Source organism: Cervus canadensis, chromosome 21 (genome assembly GCF_019320065.1).
Source record: "Cervus canadensis isolate Bull #8, Minnesota chromosome 21, ASM1932006v1, whole genome shotgun sequence".
Lineage (NCBI taxonomy): Eukaryota > Metazoa > Chordata > Mammalia > Artiodactyla > Cervidae > Cervus > Cervus canadensis.
Genome location: NC_057406.1, coordinates 17823866 through 17848461, shown reverse-complemented (window position 1 = coordinate 17848461; position 24596 = coordinate 17823866). Strand labels below are relative to the sequence as shown.

At 47.9% G+C, this 24596-nt stretch overlaps 1 protein-coding gene across 1 annotated transcript; it reads left to right on the top strand.

Annotated features, from left to right (window-relative positions):
* The first annotated feature begins 2932 nt into the window (after nt 1-2932).
* FOXJ2 (forkhead box J2) lies at nt 2933-24519 on the top strand. The gene is made up of 11 exons (XM_043440527.1): nt 2933-4030; nt 10877-11223; nt 13361-13435; nt 14384-14452; nt 14624-14764; nt 15251-15446; nt 16563-16916; nt 17467-17568; nt 19392-19601; nt 20429-20530; nt 21535-24519. Exons 2-11 carry the CDS (start codon nt 10891-10893, stop codon nt 21621-21623), a joined length of 1671 nt encoding a protein of 556 aa, XP_043296462.1. The 5' UTR covers nt 2933-4030; nt 10877-10890; the 3' UTR covers nt 21624-24519.
* Nucleotides 24520-24596: the final 77 nt, after the last annotated feature.

Below are 24596 nucleotides of genomic sequence, written 5' to 3'. Positions count from 1 at the left end.
AATATAGCAATAATTCTTTTATATCACCAAAGTCAGGATTGAAATTTTGATTGAGAAATTGGTGTCTTTCCCAGTTGCTTTGTTCAAATCGGGATCCCCTGAAATGTCCATATATTGTATTTGACAGGTGTGTCGAGTCTATTGATCTGTATGCATTGCATTTGGTTGTTTTGTCTTTTAAGCCTCTTTCAACTTGTAGATTTCCTCTTCCTCCATGCACGTATCTAAGTGCATTCTGTGTGTGGAATCACAGTCCCTCCCCAGCACTATGAAGTAGGTGATATTATTATCCCCATTTTACTGATGAGGAAACTGACTACCAGAGCAGTTAATGACTTAAGTTCTCAGTTATTGAGTGTCAAAGCTGGGATTTGAATACATAAATTTTATCCACTACACCATGTTTCATGTAACACAGCAAGTGTTTCATAAATGCTTCCAAAATATGTATTGTGGTATATTGGTCACCAATATTAGAAGAAGCATTCTGCTCAATAGCAAAATGTAGAATAGCACACATTAATTTATGTAGAATAGCACACATGAATAATTAGATAGTAGGTTCTATTATTGAGAAGGGTGGATCCTTTACATTTTGATTCTGTTCCATATCACCTTCCTTAATAGAAAGTAAATGGAGAATGAATGCAAGTGCTTCTTCCTGTCTCGGGGAAAAACAAAACAAAACTAGCTTTTCAGGTTCTTTTTTTAATTAAAAAAAAACCACATAAGCAAAAACCATACAAATAGTAATTATAGATATAGTGGAAATGAGAAATTATAATAATCTTTAAGCTTACATTTTTGGTGTATATCCATCTATGTGTGTGTGTGTGTGTGTGTGTATACACAAATATATACATACAGATATCAATACATATATATTAGAAAAGTCAACTACATAATCATACAAACTTTTTTTTAACATGATATTCTCACTGGAAAATATTTAGATGTATGAAAAAAATTAGTTCTTTAAAATAATAGCATGACTATTGCAAAATAGCTAAATGGTAAAGACATAAGAAGTAAAATAATTACTCAGTAATTCTACATTCCAGAGTTAAATATATTTACTCATTTAAAAGCTAAGTAGTATTCTATTATATAGCAGTACTATAAGGTATTTAAGTTACCTTATTATAGATGTTTAGCTAATTTCCTACAGCTATAGATAATGTTGCAGCAAATATCTTGTATACGTCAACTAATTTCTTAAGCTTTTTACTTTTCTCAATTTCTAGGAGAAGAGATTCTAAGCCTTGCCTAACTTTCTCACTTTTAGTACTTTGACCTCTCTATCCCTGATCCTCAAATTTCATATACATAAAAAAAAGTCAAAAAAGGATTGAAAAAAGAAACATAACAAAACATGTAACACAAAGTAAGAAACATCTGAGCCAAATTATATGTATGTGGGAGAATGAATCAATGTTTCAAAGAGGAGAGAAAAATACAATTTTAATTCTGGATTTTGGAAGAGAGGAAAGGAAGAGAAGGCTCAGCTGGAATTGACTGCCTTTAATTACAATTAAAGGAATGACTTTTATTTCTGACAGCTCAGGAAAAGGGGATAGAAGAATCATTTGGATTTTGAATTTGTTAATTTAACTCCTGATTTTGCATTTTACTAATAATTCGGAACTCAGACACAATCTATGACTCTATTTCAGCTTTCTGATTTGTAAAACAGGCTTAATAATAGTGCCTTATGGGATTGGGAAGAATTAAATGTGATAATACATGCATAGCTCAATCAATGCCTGGCACATTGTAAATATAAAATACAGTATTATATATTTAACCAGAAGAGGAAAAAAAACTTTAATATCTGAATATGAAATGTAGTGATCAAACTGTAATCCTGAGTATTCTGCCTTTTTATTTTTTGAGCAATTAAAATATTTCATGGATAATATTGTTTTCTTCTTATTTAACAGAAAGTAGAGTAGTTTGAGAAAAGTTCAAGAGGCCAGATGATGAAACACATAAGAATTTGCAAAGAATTTGCAGAAGAATAACATGAGTTCAAGAGGAAAAATGGAGGTAGTCATCTGGTGGTATTTTCTGTCTTTGGGTGGGGATTATTCTGTTAAGGGCAGAGGATATGAACATTCTATACTGTGACCCGGATAAGATATGTTATAGAATTGCCAAGTGAACTGAACAGTACTCTTTACACATTTGTGTACAGAGGTTTAAAAAGCATTTCCACATAAATGAGATCATTAGATTCTTGCAGGAGCCTTATTGGGTGGGTAAGGCGAGTATAAGGACCTCCTCTTCGCCGCCCAGGATGCCATAGAACTTGGCCTTGCACAAGTTTAGATTCTGCTAGATTTTCCGATGTTTGGTCCAGGGTTTTCTCGGTTGCACGGTCATTGATCACCTTCTACATTCAGTCGTTCAACAAGCATTTACTGAACTCCGGGATGGTATCAGTGTAATATACTAACTTCGGCCCAATCCCATACCCCTTTAAAAGCCATCTCAGGAAAAAAGGAAACCCATGAAAGGCGTTCCTGAGAAAACCGATGTTCATCTAGGTACGGAAGACAATGAACTAAAAAAAAAAAAAAAAAATCAGTATGGCAGAATTAGCGTGGAACTGAAATTGACAGTTCCTGCGGCGAACGAGGGACTCTCCCGACAGACAGCAGTGGGTATCATCTCGGGCGGATGGCGAGTTGCACGGGCTCCAGTGGCGGCCGGAGGGGAGCGCGGGGGCCGCGCGTCTCCAGGGCCGCGGGCTGCGCGCGTCGGGTCCCCCCAGGAGCTCGGGGCGGGGGTCGGCGGCTCGGCTCCCCGGGTGCAGCGCACCCAAGGCTCTGCGCCGCCCGCTCCTCCTTAACCCGCGCGGGGAGGCGGCGGCGGCGGCGGCCCGGCGGGCGGGGGCGGGGGAGGGGCGCCGAGCGCGGCGCGGAGGCCGGGGAGGAGCCGGGGCCTGCAGCGGAGCCGCGCCGAGCCCGAGCCCCGGCCGAGCCCTGACACCTTCCGTCCGCCGCCTGGCTCCCCGGGGGAGTCCGGACTGGCCGGAGCCCGAGCAGCGGCGGCTCGGGGAGCCCCACGCGCCGGCGGGAGCGGAGCAGACGCGAACGGGACGAGAGGAGGCGCGGCCGCCTCAGGGACGCGCGTCCGGAGCCGCGGCCTCCCGGCCCCGGCTGCCCAAGCCAGCTCCGGGAGAGCGGGGGAGCAAGCAAACCCCACCCTCGGGGGCGCCCCGGGAGCGGAGGTGGGAGGGGAGCGGGAGAAGACCGTTCGCGCGCAGGCGAGGGACCGAGGAGACCACGCTAGGGGGTGAGTCTCTCCTTCCTAGAGGCGAGGAGGATCCCCGCACCGGCCCGGGAATGGAGCCCCCAAAGTAGAGGGGTGATCCTTACCGTGGAAGCGAGTGAGCAGCCCCGCGTGCCTCCACTCCTGCAAACACACTCTCCGCAGTTCTGGACTTTTGGGGGACGGAGAGAAGGGGGTATGCCTCTGGAGTAGGCACCCTGCCGCCCAGCCCGTGCTCACGGGGGCGAGGACTGCTCACGTTCAGAAGCAGAGGACACCCCAGGGAGAGAAGACGACTCGGCTTCCAGCCTTCCAGGAGAGGGGAAGAAGTCCCCCCAACTTCCCTGTACCCAGACGGTGGAACAGGGCAGAGCCCCTCCGCTCCGATCTCCAGCCGACAGAAAGAGCCCTCCACTCCCGACAGATTCAGTTTGGGGGAGAGGGGGACTCCCCCAAGGGGGAGGAGACAACTCCGGGTTGGACGAGGCTCCTCCCCTCCTCCCCAGGGTCGCCGGCCGAGTGTGGGGGGTGTGCCACCTTCCCCAGGTGGGACCTCCTTCTCCTCCCCCTCGCCCTCCCTCCCCTCCTCATCCTCGGGGGACCCAGTTCCCCTCCCCAGCTTGGGAGGCTCAGCCAAGAACGGGAAGAGCCACTGAGGATGAGGCTCTGCATCTGCCTTTGAAGAGAGGGGTCCCTCCAACCCCAGACTCCAGTACCACGTGGTCCCCGCCCTCTGCTGCGGCTGACGTGGAGACAGGTTAGTGCTTTCTTTCGTCTTCTGTCTTCTTTAGGCACTAGTGGGTGTAGGGGGCCTGAGATGGTGCCTTTTGGGTTTCATTACTGGGATGGTAGAGCAACAACTCAGAGACTTTTCTGGGAAATGTGTTCTGAAGCTATTGGATTCAAACCCTCATCTTGCTGCAGAGGCTATGAGAAATGGGTTTCTTAGTGTTGGGGGGACTGATGGGGTGAGGGTCATTGGAGGTCCCTAGGGAAATGTTTGTTTTCATGCCGAGGGCAAGGGACATCAGAAAACCTCTGCATCTCCAGCACTCCATCCACACGGTGTCATGATGAGACACACCCCAACCCGACTGCCACACCACCCTCCATCCTTGGGCCTTGTCACACTGAGAATGGGCTCTCACTGAAGTCATGGTGACATCTTGTGGCCTGGCCTTGTGCGGGGCTTCCATTGGTATTACATTTTCTTACCTGTAACCCTAGGTCATTTAACGTCCACCAGAGCTGTTCTCTCCAGCCCACTGTGATTACTGGTCCCTTTATAAGAAAAGTGGTCTGTCTCCACCCACTTTGCTTCCCAGCCTCCCCTCATGACATCTCCATTCCTGGCTGGAAGCATAACATCCACAGGTAAAATGGAGATCCCATGTCCCAAGGCAAGAAGAAGGTCTGCAGGGAATGCCAACTCTTGGGTTGAAGTTTGTCCCTAATGCCGGCCGGGTCCCACTGTCACCGCTCCTGTCCTTTGCTGACAGTTTCCCAGGAAAAGGCAGACCCTGGAGAAGAGGAGGGGAGGGGTGATGCTCAGCTTACTTCCAGTCTTCCATGGAAATAAGCTGACCACCAGGGAGATTTGACCCCCAAGGAATTTCTTTTCAGAAAATCACTTGATAGCTTCATTCTATCTCTTCCTGTTTTGTGTGCAAGTTCTGGGTCTCTGGAACCTTGAATGTATGTTATCTTTCATAGGAAAATAGCAGGAACCGTCAAAGTCCAGGATCTTGAGAAAAGGCAAGAAAAAGGTGCCAGGACATCCTTTTGGCGGAGCCTGGGCTGTGGGTTTAGTAGCGCTCTGCCTGTCAACCTGGGATCCCCAGCTAGGTGCCTGTGTTCCTGTCTTGCCACTAGGAAATACTTTGTCTCCTGAAAGGAGCGTTAGACCCCACAGTGAATCCAAGTGAGAGGTTTCATCTTTTTTTTCTCTCTCTCTTATTTTTATTTATTTATTTGACTGCTCTGGAGCTTAGTTGTAGCATGTGGGATCCAGTTTCCAGACCAGGGATTCAACCCAGGCCCCCTGCGTAGGGAGTGCAAAGTCTTAGCCATGGGGCCACCAGGGAAGTCCCGGGACGCTTCATCTTATTTGGGTTTTTATGTTTCCTCCTTTGTTTGGCCATTGGGTGAACTGCCTGGATCTCTAAGTACATCCGCTGTGTAAGCTACCTGTTGGTCGTGGTCCATGAGATAGGGCTGTAATCTAGGTTTGTAGAGCTGCGCCGTGAAACAACTTGCATCTGTTTCTTCACATGGACGTGGCTCTGTCCTCATCATGCATCCCATGAGGGGTGCAAGGCCAAGTCTATGTGTGCTTTTCAGACTAGGCTCCAATTACCTAGAATTGTGTGTTTCTGGTAGGTTGCTGAAAACAGGTGCGCCGGTGCAGGAAAGTGGGGAGAACGCTGGTAAGGATGCCCAGCGGGGAGGACAGGGTCGGCCTGCCCCAGCCGGCGGGGGTCCTCATGAGTGGCTGCAGCCCGGGCTCGGGCTGGGACCACTTCTGCTAGGATTGACAGAGAGCTTCAGCTCTGATGTCTCTGGTCTAATAAGCATGAGGATCCTCGGCTGTTTACTCTAGAACTCCTTCCCCCATTTTTGTTTGAAAAGAGCTGGCTCTGGAGAACAGCAGCCTGTTTCCCACCAAGCACTTTAGCAGATGCCAGAAGGCTACTTGTTGAATGGCCCAGAGCCAACGGGACCAGGGCATGTCCAGGTGACCCACCGCCACACAGCCTAAGTGGCTGTGCTGAGACTCAGTCTCCCTCATTCTCCTTGCCTCCGTGGGATCAGTTAGGGGCAGACAGCTATTGGGTTGGATTAACTATGACTTAGAGGGTGATATTTTCCAGATCACATCTTATGACTCGACATAGTCCCCCCTGGAAAATAAGAGATGATATTCCCCCATTTCTTCATCCTTGGGAGTTTACTAGTCCTGGCATTGGTCAGTCCTTGGGGGGAGGGGGGTGACACTGTCTCCATAGGAAAGTTTGAGATTCTGACATCCTGAAAACTATTGTGAACTCACTGCAGATTTTCTGCTTCTTTCAGGCCTACCTGTATGGTCTGTCCATTTTTCTAATTTTCAGTGTCTATTATTCTCTCTCTCTCTTTTTTCTCATTCAAAAATAGTCATTGCTACACTTACATAACACTCACTAAGTGCTTTAAAAATTTTAACTCAAGGTAATCCTCCCAACAATCCTATGTATAGACAAGTTATCATCTTCATTTTCCAATGAAGAAACTGCAACACAGAGAGGTTAAGTAACTTGCCCGAGGTTGCACAGCCAGTAGGTAGGCTGTGGTGCCAGGACTGAAACCCAGACAGCCAGGCTGGTAATCAGCAAGGTGGCAAACTTAGCCACTGCTCTGTTAGTTTCTTCATTAGGTACAGAGCAAGAAGTTATCATTCCTTAATGCCTGACCTTGGCACTGTTTTCTGTACAGTTACTGGCCTTTCAGAGAAAATGGGAAGAACACTGTGCCTGTTATCTGGGGTCTTACGCATCTCACCTGGTATCAGTCTTCCCCTCCACCAGAATGTCTTTCTGTTTTTCTCTTTCTCCCAGTAGCGTAGTATTCATTAGACGTTCCATGGATGTGATGGAGCCTGCCCTTTGGCTGCCTTTCCCAGTTTCTATGGGTATTTCCTTTCAGTCTTCCAGCTTGCAGAGAAGAATGTAGCCTGACTCAGGTTTTGCCCCAGCCCCATGGCACAAGGCCCACCTGCAGAGAGAGGTCTGGGTAACTGGGTTGGTTGGACTGAGAAATGGAAGTACCTTTTGTGTACCTTTCTAATAATAGCCCTGAACACTAGCCTGGTGCCATTATTTTGGGGGAATGTGGAATGTTGTGGCAGCCACCAGCTCTTTAAGCTTCATTCACATCCCTCCAGGAATGAAGCTTTGACAGTGTTTATGACAGCGTCCCTTTTATTGAAGAGGGAAACTGAGGCAGGAAGACTTCAGGGAGCAAGGGGTGGTTAGGGAGACTCAGCGCGTAGGTGTCAAGGTTCATAATAGAACCATTCTCTGAGGTTCTACACGCTGGGCTGCCCTTCAAGAATGGGGAAGTGATGGGGGTAAGGAAGTGGGATGGGTTTAGGGAGAATGGTGCTGAGAAATCAGGAGGATCTTTTGCTGTAAGTGGCTTGTAGCTGGTAAGATTGGAAGATATTTTGAGTGCTGGGGCGGTAGCTGGAGGGCTGGCTGGGAGGGTGCTGGAGAAAGGTTAAATTTAACCTCAGTGTCCTAACCTGGTGCTGGGGAAAGGCTAGAGAAGGGCACAGAAGCAGCAAAAGGCTGAGGGCACTTCCCTTTATGGAATTCACAGTGATTGGCACCTGCCAAGTGGGTTCTGTAAACCACTTTGATTGTATCCTCCTGTCCCTCCCTGTCCAGTGTCGGGAGGGTTGCAAATGAAATGTCCCCTGAAGGCTTCTGTGTCCTGTCCTTCTTTTATTATTTTTATTTCTGGCTGGGCAGGGTCTTCAGTGCTTTGCGCGGGCTTTTCCCCCCAGTTGCATTGAGTGGAGGCTACTCTTGGCTGCAGAGGCACGCCGCCGGCCTCTCACTGCAGTGGCCCCTCCTGTCGCCGAGCACTGGCTGCAGTAGTTGCCGCTCACAGGCTCTAGAATGAGGGCTCAGTAGTTGTGGTTCATGGACCCAGCTGCTCCTTGGCACGTGGAATCTCTTCCCAGATCAGGGATCGAACCTGTGTCCCCAGTGGTGGCAGGCAGACTCTTATCCACTGTGCTTCCAGGGAAGCCCCTGCTGTGTTCTTTTTTTTTTTTCCCCTCTACTGTGTTCTTAAGGTGAAACTTCCCAGGATCTTTAGCAGGAGATAATAGGGTAAAATGTCCTTAGAAACCCAGGAGAACCCTGGTCATTGTGAACCTGCTCATTGCCATGTTCCCGTTCAGCTGGGCTAACATAGCTCCAGAACCAGATGGCTGTGGATTGTACCCTTCTTTACCCCAGTAGCTGCTCTGCTCTGCCTTAGTAAATTGCCAGGAGCTCTGAGGCTTCCTGGAATGATTCAGTGTCCCTGTTAGTCTCCAAGTTTCCACGGTTTTAGGGCAAAATGGTGGTGGTGGGATGGGAAAGGAGGATGGTGGGGAGAGGAGCTCAGGATAAAGGGGAATTCCCTTCGCGATGCTATTTATAAACAGCCTGGGTTGCTGTTGGGGCTCATGCTGCCCAGGCCGCGAGGCACTAAGGTGTTTCCTTGAGTACAGAGTGGGCGGAGTTGATGTGTTGCTGGTGAGGAGCTCCAGGACTTGCACATGCATGCAGAGACTGTGTGGGTGGGGAACTGAGAGATTAGGGGATGAGTGAGCGTGCTGACCCTTGGGAGAAAGTCTCCAGGCCAGACGAGTTATGAACTCGGGGAGTGAGCCGATAGCCGGAAAGATGTGTTGGAGGCAGGAGACTGGGCCCATACGTGCGACTGAGCTGCTAACTACAGTGTGTGGATTTGCGTGTAGTTGTATGTAACGCTGGTGCACATTATGGGAGTGTGGATTTAGGGGTTACACACCCACTATGTTTTCTGTCCAGGATTCTGAGACTTGTTAGCCTTGGCTCCTCAAGAGTGATTACCCCTTCAGCAGGAGTCCGAGGAAGAAACCCCAGCTGGAACCGGGCCAACAATGCAGGCATAAGGGGGTTCGGCAGCAATCATGGGGGTGGGGCGGTGGGGAGGGGCAGGACGCTTCCCAGGAGGGCTTCCCTGGTGGCTCAGTGGTAAAGAATCTGCCTGCCGGTGCAGGAGAGGCGGTTGGATCCCTGCGTCGGGAGGTTCCCGGGTGGAGGAAATGGCAACCCACTCCAGTATTCTTGCTAGGAGAATCCCATGGACCGAGGACCCTGGTGGGCTATACCGTCCATGGGGTCGCAAAAAGTCAGACACGACTTAGCGATTGAGCATGCAGGCACGACTGATGTATGTTTGTGTGTTTGGGCGGGGTTGGGGGGGCTAAGGGGATGGGGTGGGGGGTGGGTAAGGGGAAGGGGGATGGGGTAGAGTGGGGGTGGTGGTGGAGTGGGGTGGGGCGGTGCTGGCTTCCACCCTAGGGAAGTGCAAATGGCTACCAAGGGGATCCTGCCACTCTTTCCAGCCCCTGCAATGCAAATCTCACCCACTGTCCTTCACCTTCCCCCACCCAGACGTCACTCCGGCTGCACCCCTCCGCCGGAGAGAGCGCCCAGGCCGCGTGGGTGGCGGCAGGGCGTGCAGACAGCCGGCGTGGGCGGGTTGGCAGCGCCAGGAGTTTGCATGGAGGTGCCGTGAGCGTGCGTGCCTGGCCGGGAAGGCAAGAGAGAGGAGGAGGAGGCGGCAGAAGGGGAGCCAACCCTGAGCCCCAGAGTGGCTATTTTTAGCCGCCTATCTGATTGTTACCGGTGCGCGCACAGCTGGGTGTCTCCCTGGCTCGGTGCAGCCGGACCGGCCGAAGAGTGGGAGGGCCTCACCAGTGACTTCTTCCTGGTGTCGCCGTCTGTGGGCGGGGACTCGCGAGGGGGCGGTGCTTTAAAGGTGCGAGGGTAGCTCCGCTCCGGCCCGTGCCCTCTGTGTTGTCAGTCTGTGTCCCGTGGGTAATGTATGCCGTGTATCTCCTTATGATCTCTGGTCGTGGGCCGCTGTCTGTCTGGCATCCCTGTTTGGCTGGTTGTCACACTTATGTAGCTAATACTCCTCGTATGCACATGGATGTGGGATCCAAGGGCGAGCACTGGGGATGGAACTAATGCGAAATACCTTTGAAAGTGTTGATGTGTGTTTCATTAGGGTATACTTGTGTTAACTCTGATTGTTTTTCTGTACACGTTCGCTCGTGCTGTCTCTCTGTGGACGTTGAATGTAAATATAACAGGTGACACATAATTGGAGAATAGACTTTGGCGGGTTTTACCTGCTGTCTAAGTGGTTTTTTAAGAAATCAATTCGACACAGGTGTTTTTGTTTTTTGGTTTTTTTAGATTTATTTATTTTCTTTTTTGACTGTGTTGGGTCTTCGTTGTTGCACTCAGGCTTTCTGTAGTTTCAGTGCACGAGCTGCCGAGCACTGGCTCTAGCTTCAGCAATTGCAACATGTGTGTGCAGTTGTGACTGCAGGGTTCCAGAGTGCAGGCTTAATAGTTGTGGTGCATGGGCTTAGTTGCTGTGCGGCCTGTGGGATCTTTCCAAATCAGGGATTGAACTGGTCTCCCTTGCATTGCAAAGTGGGTTCTTAACCTCCACAAAGCTTTAAAATATTATGTTGTAGGGCTTTAAGTAAGGAGAATTGAGGAACAGCTTGACTTGCTGGGTGGTTTGATCTCCCTTTTCATCCTGCGTGAAGCAGGAGGCCTCTTGGCCATGTTCCATGCGAAGATGCAGGATAAGTGCCAGTCTGTCATCTGGCAGGTGATTGGTGACGTATGCATTTGAAGGTTCTGGGAACCTGGTTATCTCGTGAGTGGAGTCTTCTATAGGAATTAGAGAAGAAACTCTCCTTCCCCGAGAGCCCTAAGATTTGGTATTACTTGCCACAAGTGACCACAGGTAACACTTGTCTATTCTATTTTTCTCTTCTCTGCAGAATCCAAAAATACCATGGCTTCTGACCTAGAGAGCAGCCTCACCTCCATAGACTGGCTTCCCCAGCTGACCCTCCGGGCCACCATCGAGAAGCTGGGAAGTGCCTCCCAGGCTGGGCCTCCTGGTGGGAGCCGCAAATGTCCACCAGGCTCTCCCACAGATCCGAATGCCACCCTGAGCAAAGACGAGGCTGCCGTTCACCAGGATGGCAAACCCCGGTACAGCTACGCCACCCTCATCACCTATGCCATCAACTCCTCTCCAGCCAAGAAGATGACCCTCAGTGAGATTTACCGCTGGATCTGTGACAACTTCCCCTATTACAAGAATGCAGGCATTGGTTGGAAGGTGGGACAGCTTCTATGCCCTGAGATGGTTCTTAGCTTCGACAACACTTTCCTCTACTTTTGTGTCTTCCTATAACCTGGTCCACTTCGCTCTGAGCTGTCTCAGAGATGTGTGAACTTAAAAATCTCAAATCTCCCATCCCTTACTTTTTTATTTTTCAGAGTTGAACAACTTTCATAGGGTGTATCTGGGAAGTTCCAGTGATACCAAACCTCTGAGTATAGTTACGGTATGGCAGGATGCTGATGCTCACCATACCCTCTTTAAAAAAAAAAAAATTGTTTATTTATTTGGCTGTGCCAGGTCTTAGTTGCACCATGTGAACCTTTAGTCATGGTATGCAACATCTAGTTCCCTGACCAGGGATTGAACCCAGGCCCCCTGCATTGGGAGCACAGAGTCTTAGCCACTGGGCCACCAAGGAAGTCGCTCATCCTACCCTCTTGTCCCTTGGTTTATTTCACAGATATTTATTGCCATTCTGCTCTGTTGAAGTCACATGCAGGGCATGGCATTTCTCCATCCTACCTAGAGATCGAACCTCATCTGGTTTGCAGAGCTCTATTGCACACAGTCATTATCTTTTTAAAAACTATGTACCAAGAAAAAAAATAATATAATTAGGTCCTTCCCCAGCAGCTCATCCACCAAACAAGGAAGGAGAGGATAAGTGGTTTGGCTGGAGATGAAGGAAAAAGGGGCCTCCTCTTCCATGAGTGGAAGGAAGGCTGATGTTCTCAGTCCTTGGGAGCAATCACTCACTTGCCAGTTGTTGAGTAGAAATGGGGATTTAATGTAGCTGTGTCACTCTGTAAATCATCAGCTCACATACAAGCCAGATGATGAGCTGGGAGACTGTTGAAAGCATTCAGTTTTTCCTTTATAAATATGTTCCTACTAGCTGCCACAGCCCCCACCAACTTCACCCAAGGCATGTATGCAACAATATTTCTTTCCTCCAAATGTGACCATTCCATGGGCTCTTGAGAAGACAAAAAGGTGAATTGTACCTTGTTTCACTTATAATTTATATTTTGTTATCATTTAAATCATCAGTTTTTTTAAATTTTTTCATGGCTGTGCCACTGTGGCTTGTGTGATCTCAGTTCCTCGACCAGGGATCGAACCTGTGTCCTTGGCAGTGAAAGCCTGGAGTCCTAACCACTGGACCTCTGGGGAATTCCCACATCATTAGTTTTAAAATGTTCTTTCACTACTGACAGAATGAATTAAGGAGCTGAGCAGATGTGATTCTTCTTTAATTGAAGTATAGTTGCTCTACCATATTATTAAGTTACAGGTGTACAGTATAGTGATTCACAGTTTTAAAGGTTATATTTTCATTTATAGTTAATATAAAAATCTGTATTTATTCTCCATATTGTATCAATACAATATATCCTTGCAGCCAATTTTATATATAATAGTTTGTACCTCTTAATTCCCTACCCGAGTATTGCCTCTGCTTCCTTCCCTCCCCTCACTGGTAACCTGGTTTGTTACCAGGTTTGTTCTCTATATTTGTGAGTCTGCTTCTTTTTTGTTGTATTTACTAGTTTGTTCTATTTTTTAGATAGCATGGGTAGATGATATCATGTAATGTTTGTCTTTCTCTGTCTGACTTATTTCACTAAGCATAATGCCCTCCAAATCAGTCCATATTGCTGCAAATGGCAAAATTTCACTCTTTTTAATTGCCGAGCAGTATGCCATTGTGTGTATGTGTGTATATATGTATATGCTGTATATCTATATGCTACATCTTCTTTATCCATTCAACTGTGGATGGGCACTTAGTTTTGTGCAAATGTGATTTTGAGGCATTTATATATCTGTCGTCAGTTGGGTTGATTTGGGTGGAAAGATTGAAAAAATTATATAATCAGCTCTCTAGAAGCACCAAGTAGTCAAATTTACAGCAGTTATCTCTCATCAATTTAATTGCCTTTTCTTATCTCATTGCTCTTGCTGTCTGATAGGTGATTTCCTCCATCAGTATGGTTATGAGGTGCTTAGTTTACCCTGACACTTGCGCTTTAGCGTGTGTTATTTCCCTTTTTGTGTCCTTTTGCGAACTATTGGAAAATTTCCTGCTTTGCATGATACTCAAATCTAACTTGCTTCTCTGCTTCCTCAGAATTCAATTCGGCACAACCTTTCTCTCAACAAGTGTTTCCGGAAGGTGCCCAGACCACGGGATGACCCTGGAAAGGTGAGATTCAGCTGTAATTCAAGAGGGGAGGGCCAGGAAGGAGAGGAGAGTAGTTGACAGCTCAGAGTCCTGTGGCTGTTTTAATTACCCAGAGGAGGAAATCGTATTAATTAGAGAAGCAGCTTTATTTTTCTCTCAGAGGAAGAGCTTGGTTATCAAACTTATGGGTCCTCACAAGAATGAATGACCAAGGGAAGCTGTGAAATTTTTTCTTGATGGAAATATTCATGAAAAAATCGACTTCAGTGCCCTCTTTTGGTGTATCAGGCTCTTTTTAGATGTAAAATAAGCTTTGGAGGCATTTTTCTATAGAAAAATCTCATGGTTTTTATCTTCGAAGGGGAGAAGTGATAGATCATCCTCTTTGTTGGACAGCCATGGATGCTAAAGTCTCAGAGAGTTTTGCCTTAGATCACATGGAAGGGGTAGGTTGGTTTGGGCATTTGCAGCTCTTTGAGGTGGATGCTGTGTTCTGCATCTTCAATATGATCAAGACCTGTGTTTGGACCACAGAGGGTACCTCTGACATACTCTGAGCTGTTAGGACTGGTTTAGTACTCAAAAATAGCTGTTACTCTCAGGATTCTATGTGAATTGCCAGTCATTTTTCTTAATATAGCTCTTATTTTATATGAAGAAGTGACAGTCGCTCAGTCGTGTCTGACTCTTTGTGACCCCATGGACTCTTTGCAAGCCCACCAAGTTTATCTGTCTATGGAGTTCTCCAGGCAAGAATACTGGAATGGGTGTTCATTCCCTTCTCCAGGGGATCTTGCTGACTCAGGGATCAAACCTATGCCTCCTGCATTGCAGGTGGATTCATTACCATCTGAGCCACCAGGGAAGCCCTATTTTATGTAAAAATCCTCTAAAATGTCTGCTTCTCCAGTGGCCGGTATTTCCATATATAATGCTTTTTTTTTCCTCTCGGGCGGTGGGTTCTTCTAGGGCTCTTATTGGACAATTGATACCTGCCCTGACATCTCCCGGAAGAGACGACACCCTCCAGATGATGATGTAAGTCTCTACCTAAATGAGATGCCATTTCTGAGCCCACTGCTCCTTCCGCATCTCCCAGTCATTTCCTAAACGTGGGGCAAAGGTCAGACACCAGCAAGGATGGAACCATGGGTCTTGTGGGGAGGTTTAGCATCTGCTTATAGACTGCTCTTTTTTCACAACCCTCAGCTGTCCCAGGATTCGCCAGAACAGGAGGCCAGCAAGAGTCCACGGGGAGGGGTTCCAGGGAGTGGAGAAGCCTCACTGCCTCCTGAGGGGAATCCTCAGATGCCACTCCAGAGCCCCACATCGATTGCCAGCTACAGCCAGGTGGGAGGTGGAGGTGGCAGGAGGCATAAGGGATGGATGGACGGGTGGATGGGTGGGTGATCGAATCGATTGATATGTCTGTCAGTTCAAAATTATGTATTGAGTGTCTGTGCTGTAGCAGGCAGATAAATTGGGAAAGAAGGAGAAAGCAAAAGAAGGAAACAGGGAAGCTGAGAGAGGGAGAGCGCAAAAGGCAGAGAGAGACAACAAAATTTTAAGAAAGATCAGAAAAATGAAAATGGTGAGAGGACAAGAAAGGGAGCCAAAAAAGTTTCTGAGAAAGTAAAGACGAGCATGGATGCAACACAGGGAAAGGGCAAGAGACTACATCAAGGTAGGAATGAGAAAAGGAGAAAGATGATGCTCATTCATTGAAAGGATGGGAGAGGATGAAGAGGACAGGCAGGAGAGCTTGGCCTCCACTAAAGTGTTGTATGGGCCCCTCATATAGGACATGGACCAAGTCTTTCTTGCCTCTTCCTGCAGGGCACAGGGTCTGTGGATGGCGGAGCGGTGGCAACGGCGGGTCCAGGTCGAGAGAGCACCGAGGGGCCCCCTCCCCTCTACAATACCAACCATGACTTCAAATTCTCCTACTCAGAGATCAATTTTCAGGATCTAAGCTGGTCCTTCCGCAACCTCTACAAGTCCATGCTGGAGAAGTCCTCCTCGTCTCAGCACGGTGAGTCTGGGCTGGGGAGGGGAGCTGGGATGTCCTTGTATTTTTTTTTTTTTTTTAATATTTATTTGGCTGTACCAGGTCTTAGTTGCAGCATTCGAGCTCTTGTTGTGGCATGTGGGATCTAGTTCCCTCGCCAGGCATTGAACCCAGGTCCCCTGCACTGAGAGCGGGGAGTCTTAGCCCATGGACCACCAGGGAAGTCCATGTCTTTGTATTTTTGAACAGATGGTGACATTCTCTTCTCTCCCTCTTTCCGATGTGTAACACGAGGAGAGGGTGATCACTGGTCAGGGAAGAAAGTGTGTCATGAGCCAAAACTGTCTGGAGTCAGTTCTCTTCTGATTTAGTGCTGAAGGACAGCTGTCTCAAGGAGCAGTGGGCTGGCTCCTTAACTGCAGTAAGTGAGCTGGAGGACTCCCCCTTCTAGAACTAAGGGCTGTTATTTAATGGCTGTTAGCAAGTCATTCTGAGGATGGCCACTAGGGGACAGCAGTTTCCTTTTCTTAAATCTCTGTGTTTGTGAGAAGAACCTAATTTTTTAAAATTCTAGCATATTTCTGTTAATTTGGGGGCTTTCTAGATGGTTCAGTGGTAAAGAATCTGCCTGCTGAGCCGGAGATTTGGGTTCTATCCCTGGGTTGGGAAGATCCCCTGGAGAAGGAAATGGCAACCTACTTTAGTATTCTTGCCTGGAGAATCCCCATGAACAGAGACGCCTGGCCGGCTGCAGTCCAGGGGGGTGCAAAGTGTCAGACACGACTGGCCGACTAAGCACAGCACATGTTTGGAACTCTATCTGATGTCTGAGGTCTTTGGAAACTATGATTCCTACATCAGTACCCTTGAAAAATAGCATAAAAAGGCGCATGCAGACATTTGGCTAAAATTTCAGCAGTTGTCCTGCTGTCAAGACGCTCCGTCTGTCAGTCGGTTATACCTGCCCGGGGGGGCTGGCGGGGACCAGAGCTGGAGGGGACCCTGCTGTCCAGACTGTCCTTACCCTTCGAAGGCTGCCTTTTCTGGGCCTGAGGTCTCGGGTCTCAACCCCGTGGAAATCCTGACCCACTTTGGCCCCCCCCCCCCCCCGCCCCCTTCTACACCCTCCTCCCCCTGCAGGCTTCTCGTCTCTCCTGGGGGACCTGCCGCCCTCCAACAACTACTACGTGTACCAGCAGCAGCCGCCGCCCCCGCCGCCGCAGTCACAGCCGCAGGCACCCGCCCAGGGCACCTCTGCCGTCGGTGGAGCGCCGCCACTGCACACCCCCAGCCCCGACGGCTGCACCCCACCCGGGGGGAAGCCAGCGGGGTCCGAGGGCTACGGGCCGCCCCCGGTGATGGCCATGCACCCGCCCCCACTGCAGCACGGAGGCTACCACGCCCACCAGCACCACCCCCATTCCCACCCCGCCCAGCAGCCGCCGCCCCAGCAGCAGGCACCGGGCCAGGCACCCATCAACAGCTCTGGCTTTGGTGAGTAAGCGAGGTGCGCCGAGCCCGCGAAGCACTGCCAGCCGACCTCCCTGTTCTGACTCTGGAAGGAGATGGCATTGGTTAGGAAATTAACCACGGGTCTTTTATTTGTTTCCGGGCCTACTGGTATTTGGGATCCTCCTTCCCCCAGGAGAGATCGAACCTGCCCCGCCCTGCATTGGAAGGGCAGTCTTAACCACTGGACCACCAGGAAAGTCCCAATAGTGGCTCTTTTAGCCTTACGCTCCCACCAGAGCTCCTGTGGGCAACAGAAGTTGCAAATTGGAGCTCTATATTAAGAGAATTTTTAGACAAATTTGGATTGTTTTACTTACTCTCTTGTCTGTGAGCTGGGTTGTTTGTAATTAAAGCATCAATAGCTCACTTTGTCCTAAATCTCCAGCGAGGGAGAGTCCAAAGTTATCTTGGTAATGCAACCGATAACCTGTGTAGGTGCAAGAATCTTGCATTCATAACTCAGCCTGCTGTCAGTTGGTGACTGTCTCACCCCTCACTATGTACTCTTCCCCCATCCCCTTCCTCTTCACAGCCTTTCCTCCAGACTGGTGCTCCAACATCGATTCCTTAAAGGAAAGCTTTAAGATGGTGAACCGGCTCAACTGGTCCAGCATTGAGCAGTCACAGTTCTCAGGTTGGTGACTTGAGTGATGGTGCCTAAAATAAGAAAAAACAGAAGAACCAGTGGTGCCTGGAGGGGTTGAGGGATGTAGTGTAAGTGGAAAAACCCAATGGAAACTGGAACCAGAGAGGATGGTTAAGTGAAGCTTGCATGCAAGTTTGACATTTGTGACCCCTTGTACTATAGCCCGCCAGGCTCCTCTGTCCATGTAATTTTCCAGGCAAGAATACTGGAGTGGGTTGCCATTTCCTTCTCCAAGTAAAGCTTGAGGATGGAGGATTTCATGTTACACAAGGTGGATAATATTGATACCTTCTTCAAGTTAATCATTCGTTCAGTCACTCAGTGGTGTTCGACTCTTTGCGACCCCATGGACTCTAGCATGGCAGGCTTACCTGTCTCAGACTTGTGTCCATCGAGTCAGTGATGCCTCCAGCCATCTCATTCTCCTGCCTTTAATCTTTCCCAGCATCAGGGTCTTTTCCAATGAGTCAGTTCTTCACATCAGGTGGCCAAAGTATTGGAACTTGAACTTCAACTTCAGCATCTGTCCTTCCAATGAATATTCAGGACTGATTTCCTTTAGGACTGACTAGTTTGATCTCCTTGCAGTCCAAGGGACCCTCAAGAGTCTTTTCCAACACCACCGTTCTAAACCATCAATTCTTCAGTACTCAGCTTTCTTTATGGACCAATTCTCACATCCATACACGACTACTGGAAAAACCATAGCTTTGACTAGACGGACCTTTGTCAGCAAAGTAATGTCTCAGATTTTTAATATGCTGTCTAGGTTGGTCATAGCTTTTCTTCCAAGGAGCAAGTGTTTTTTTTTTTTTATTTTTTAAATTTTTTTTTAATTTTTTTTTTTTTTTACAAGTGTTTTTTAATTTCATGGGTGCAGTCACCATCTGCAGTGATTTTGGAGCCCAAGAAAATAAAGTCTGTCACTGTTGCCATTGTTTCCCCATCTATTTGCCATGAAGTAATGGGACCAGATGCCATGATCTTTGTTTTTTGAATGTTGAGTTTTAAGCCAGATTTTTATCTTGATTAATTTTTGCCTTTATTCAAAATGACAGTGGTTTATTCTACTCAATTTTATCTTAGGGAGAAGGAGGACTGTTTATTTAGAAACCCTGGATCACCGTTTTATAGTTTTGCCACCATTTATTGACAGTATGGGGGCTTCCCAGGTGGCATGTGGTAAAGAATCCACCTGCCAATGCAGGAGATGCAGGAGACATGGGGTTCGACCCCTGGGTCAGGAAGATCCCCTGCAGGAGGAAATGGCAAGCCACTCCAGTATCCTTCCCAGGAAAATTTGTGACTGACAGTATGACTACGGCTAATTCACTCAATTACTTTGAAACTTTTATTTACCAGTAAGATGGTAATTATATGAATCTGGTAAGGAAGAAACAGAATGAGAGTTTGAAAATGTTGATGTCAATTATTGGGGGTTGTTGTTTAGTTGCTAAGTCATGTCTGACTCTTTGCAACCACATGGACTGTAGATCTCACCAGACTCCTCTATCCTTGGGGTTTTCCAGGTAAGAATACTAGAGTGGGTTGCCATCTCCTTGGTAGCACATATAATCAGTGGTGTTGACTGATAGTGTGACTGGAGCAGTGATTTAGGTATAGAACCACTAGGGGTGTTGGGGCTTCAGCAAGGTTAGCATTTCTTTTTTTTTTTTTTAATGGACTAGGCAGTTTATTTTTTTATAATGCCTGTCAAGCAATAGATAAATTCAGAAAGCAAAAATTAAAATTTGAAATCTCACCACGTCACAAAAATAAAAGGAGTTAGCATTTCTTGCTTCTCCTGGCAGAGCTGATGGAGAGCTTGCGGCAGGCAGAGCAGAAGAACTGGAGCCTGGACCAGCATCACATCGCCAATCTGTGTGACTCCCTCAACCACTTCCTCACTCAGACTGGTCACGTGCCCCCCCAGGGGGGCTCCCACCGGCCACCCGCCCCCACCCGCATCGCGGACTCCTGTGCCCTCACCAGTGGCAAGCAGGAGCCGGCCATGAACCAAGGTACTGCACGAAGCCAGTTGCCAAGGAGGTGGAGACTGGATGATGTGAAGGAAGGGGGTGAGAAGGGCAGAAGAGAACTGGGAAACATCAGCTTACGGGCACTGATCCAAATGCCAAAGAAATAGATTGTATTTCCTTTTAGGTTTTTTTTTTTCTTTTTGGTTGCTCTGAGTCTTGGTTGCTGTGCACAGACTTTTCTCTAGTTGCAGTGAGTGGGCACTGCTTTCAAGTCGAGGTGGGCGGGCTTCTCATTGTGGTGGCTTCTCCTGATGTGGAGTGCAGGCCCTAGGGCTCACGGGCTTCAGTAGCTGTGGCACATGGGCTTAGTTGCCCCACGGCTTGTGGGATCTTCCCGGAGCAGAGATTGAACCCGTGTCCCCTGCGTTGACACGTGGATTCTTAGCCATTGGACTCCAAGGGAAGTCTTCCCTTTAGATCTTGATCTGGGAGGTCAGGGTTACTTAAGAAAAGGGAAGAGAAAGTCCCTGTTCTAAATTCATGTCTCAGGAAACCCCTCCCTGGATCGTATCACATAGGGTCATGATCGGCAAACCAGTGAAGTGAGGGACAGTCAGTGATTAAGGTTCTGGGTTTATCACCCTGCTGATAGCTGTGATATTGCAGGGGCTAGTTTCGGGTGCCTTTGTACCCTAAGTGACTAGGACCGAGAGCTTCTGCAGAAAGCCTTGATGCCTACAGGAGCTACAGAACAGAGTGGGGAAGGGAGAAGAGCTGAAGGCGATGGGGAGTACATCACCCTCTCTATTGGACTCTGCTTCCTTGAGTACAGGGGTCCCACTCACTTAACTCTTGTCTTGCTTTCACAGCAGTGAACTCTTACGTGCACCCTCAAGCCCCCCATCTCTACCCCGGCCCATCACCAATGTACCCACTCCCCACCCAGGACTCAGCAGGATACAGTCGCCCAGGTAAGAGCCAGGAGGCTTGTTTTAAGCACCAGCGAGTTTGGCTTTCCTGTGGCTCCAAGCCTGCATTCTGAGCCCTTTTGCCTGCACCTGCCGGAGCGGGTGAGCCTTCCTGGTTCCTGAGACTGAGGGTGGGCCGCCTGCTAGGGAGGTGTATGTCATGGGAGACAAGAGAAGATCAACGTGCTTTAAAGTTAACCCATGCCTACCGTGATGAAAGAAAGTAGAAGCATGATTATAAACAAGAGATTGACAAATGGAACATGTATGCCTCACTTCAGAATCTGGATGGAAGATACACTCAGATAAATGAAATGAACATGTTATATACACGCACCTGCTTTGTGCCCATGTCACCTGACCTCTAGTGTTAGGGGTTTGGGGTTGAACTATCTCTGTTGGTGGGAGTCAGCGTGGATACCCTAAATTGTCATAAAGAGTGCAAAATGAACAGATCCTTCACCTTTAAATGCATTTTAGAAAAACCACTGTTATCATCCCACCTAACCAGTGTTTTCAACTTAGGGGGTCTTTGTCCATGTATTCCTTCTTATACACAGATATCTGTATTGCTATTTCAAATAAGTAGTATATTCTGTAGTTTTTTGTTGTTATTATATAGTCTTCAAAAATACAATTTTTTTTTTGGCCACTCTACATGGCTTGTGGGATCCTAGTTTCCTGACCGGGGATCGAACCCTGGGCCCTAAGTAGTGAAAACAAGGAGTCCTAACCCCTGGACCACCAGGGCATTCCCCATAAGTATTATTTTTAATGGCTGTTACATTTTACTGCTGTTACATTGCTGTATGGCGTAGTTTACTCTAGTTTCTTTCTTGGGACCTCACTGAAGTGGTGGCGGGCAGAAAAAAATAACTGAACTGGTAAGGACAGTAGTTTCCCCAGACCTTCCCCCCGGTGGTGCTTGGGGTTGACCACCGTCCATCGAGATGGACAGAAAGGCCTCCCATACCCTCTCCTCTTAATCTCCTTTTCTCTCTCCACAGCACACCACATGGTCCCTCGGCCACCGGTCCCACCTCCTGGGGCCAGTGAGGAGATCCCAGATGACTTCGATTGGGACTTGATTACCTAGTGCATTCGAGAGCCTGGCCATCAGCCCAGGGCTGGGTGGTGACATAGGGCAGTGGGGGAAGCCCAGCCCCCGCCCACCCTTCCGCCCTTGCCTGTATATAGATATATATCCTTTTTTTTTCTTTCTCTGCCAGAGAAGCCACCGCAAGATGCTGCCGAAGATAACCCCCTCTTTCCTGCCTCATTCTTCCTCTTCCTTTTTTTTTTTTCCTAATTCTTTTATTATTATTCTTATTATATTATTATTATTATTATTGGTTATATGCTGTCTCCAGTCTCCTGTCCCCACACCATGGTCCATGTCCACCTCTTGCCTAATTTAAAGTCATCTGGCTGGAAGGTGAGGCCATGAGAGCCACAGCGAAAGGTCTCAAACTTTGATTTACCTTTCTCTTTGGGCAATTCAGTGCTAATCCCACCTTTCAGCCCTACGTTGTTTTCTGTGGATATCAGTTCAATCCAGGGCTGAAGAGGCCACATCATCAAGTAGGAGGGATTTAAAATGCTGCTTGGCAGCCATGAATTTGCAGGTTTTACTCAATGGTGCTAATTTTGTCCTCTGAGCTCTTCCTTGTCCCTTTATATCTCCAGTCTTACTTCTGCTGGTCCTTATTCCCCATCAAGGGTAAGAGTGATGGTGGTGGAGATAAAATCCTAGTGGAATAAGAGGTCTGGGTTGGGTAGAGTAGAACGCTGTAGAGGGGTGATGGAATACAAAACAGTCAGAAATTGGGTGTCTTCCACTCTTGTCAAATAAACTGCCATTGACTTATTCCTGGCCTGTTCTCTATAGGATATAGAGTCAGTCCTAGCCAGAACTCTGCTTCTCTTCAGGGCATCCCAGGTGGTGTGAGGTGGTAAAGAACCCGCCCGCCAAGACAGGAGATGGGAGTTCCATCCCTGGGCTGGGAAGATCCCCTGGAGGAGGGCATGGCAACCCACTCCAGTCTTCTTGCCTGGAGAATCACATGGACAGAGGAGCCTGGTGGGCTACAGTCCATGGGGTTGCAGAGTTGGACATAACTGAAGCAACTTAGCATGGACCTGCTGCTTCTCTGGTGGAAATGAGGACAACCCTTCAGCATAGGGTCAGCTTTTTGGAGAGGGTTTCTATTGAACCATTCTGTCTTTTTAAACATCATGTTCTCTAGAAATTAACTGTGGCTTTTATTTGCATTTACTAGTTATCCTTTCATCCCCTTATCTCATTTGGCAAATATTATTTCATCCTCCTTCAGTTGTCTGCCCAACTGTTCTACCCATCAAATTTTCTTCTCCCGTTTTCTGGGATTCTCAAGAACGAAGAGTAACCCATGATTCCGTTTAGTCTCACCATGTCCTCAGGCAAGACTGGAATCTGTTTCCCACGGAGCAAAGTAGAACCAAACCTACAGTACTGGTGACAGGAGGGTGAGAGAGGAAAGGGGAACTGGTATAGACATGCATAAGGGATATTTCAGTTATTTAACTACGTAGGCAAATGCTTCTCTTGGAATCCAGATCACTGGGGATGAAGCTTCTGCAATCAGGTTTTTTGAGGGATTAAGGAACTTGGGAGAGGGTAATAAATAACCAAAAACAAAGAGCTCCATGAGGGCCAAGGAAGGACCTCCTCCCCACCCTCCTGCCCCTGGAAAAGGTACAGGGAAAACTTACCTCCTTTATCAAGGAGTGGCCATGGTTTATGGCTGCAAAGTACTTAGCATATATTGGATATTAATTGTTGAATTCTAGTTCTGAGAAGGAAGAACAGTTTTATTTCCATTTTTATTTTACCAAATGGTCACTTTCTCAAAGCTGTAGGACAAAATGTGCGGAATGGACAAGGCCACTGTCTCTGTGATTTCTGGTTTTTGTTCCTGTCCTTTTATTTACCCATGCTTTCCGCTCTCCTGCTTTCCCCCTCATCCTCCCCTTCCTTTCTTCGTAAAGGGTTCTCTATTGAGAGTTTGTTGACTAAGTCCAGTGAGGCTGAAGTCGGGGGGCAAGAAAGGGCAGTTAACTAAACAGCACTTTATTTCTTCGAAGTTCTTAGTAAGACGTGGGGGTGTGAGTGGCTTGAACCCCCTGTTGTGTTGGAGGGCAGTTTGTGGGGTTGAAGTATGGCATACGATTTCCCGTTGGGGAAAGGAGAATTTCTCTTCCAGGGTGGTGACATGCCTTAGCCCAGTGTCCCCATCTGAGGCGTGTCTTCCTTATCCTTCCAGTCAGGGTGCCTCCTACACACAGTGTCCCATCTGTTCTTCCTAAGATTTCCTCTCTTATAAATCATCACATTTCTCAACCCCTCTTCTACCCAGATCCGCACAAGATTTGCCAGGGTAGACTAAATCAGACATGGATATGTCTCCTGTGTATAGTTTATCTGTGTCTTCTGAAAACGAGAACTCTGGTGGGCAGCCAGTCACTGAAGTTTGGGGCTTGGGCTGGAGATGGGCCGTTAGGCCTTTGGGGCCTTTAGCCCCGCTCTCCACTAAAACCAGCCTCGCTAAACGGCACAGGACAAACCCAACTCTCTTTGGGCCTCAGTTTCCCCTCCCCTCCCTGAAAGGGAAAGAATACTCCTTTTTCTTGTCGATCCAGCATTGCCAGCCTTGAAAGTTTAGTCATTGTTGTTGTCTTGGGTGACATGTGCAAAACTGCAGGAGCTCACTGCCAAAAGAGGAAATAGAGGAGAGCGTGGGGGAGAGGGACAGAAGGAGCAATTCTTTGGTATCCACCCGTCCCTGCCTTTCTGTCTTCAACCCCCATGTTTCTGGTGGGGTGAGTCCTTCATACCACCCATAATGCTTTGCATTGGCGCAGGCTGGGAAGGGGGGGTGTATGGGCTCACAAGTTGTTGTTGTTGTTTTTTGCATGCTTTCTTAATAAAAAAACCAAAAAACAAAAAGAATGTTTGTGGTTTTATCTTCCTGGTGCTGGTCTCGAATTTCTTTTTTGCCAGAGTAGGGAAAAGGGAAATGTGAAATCATTT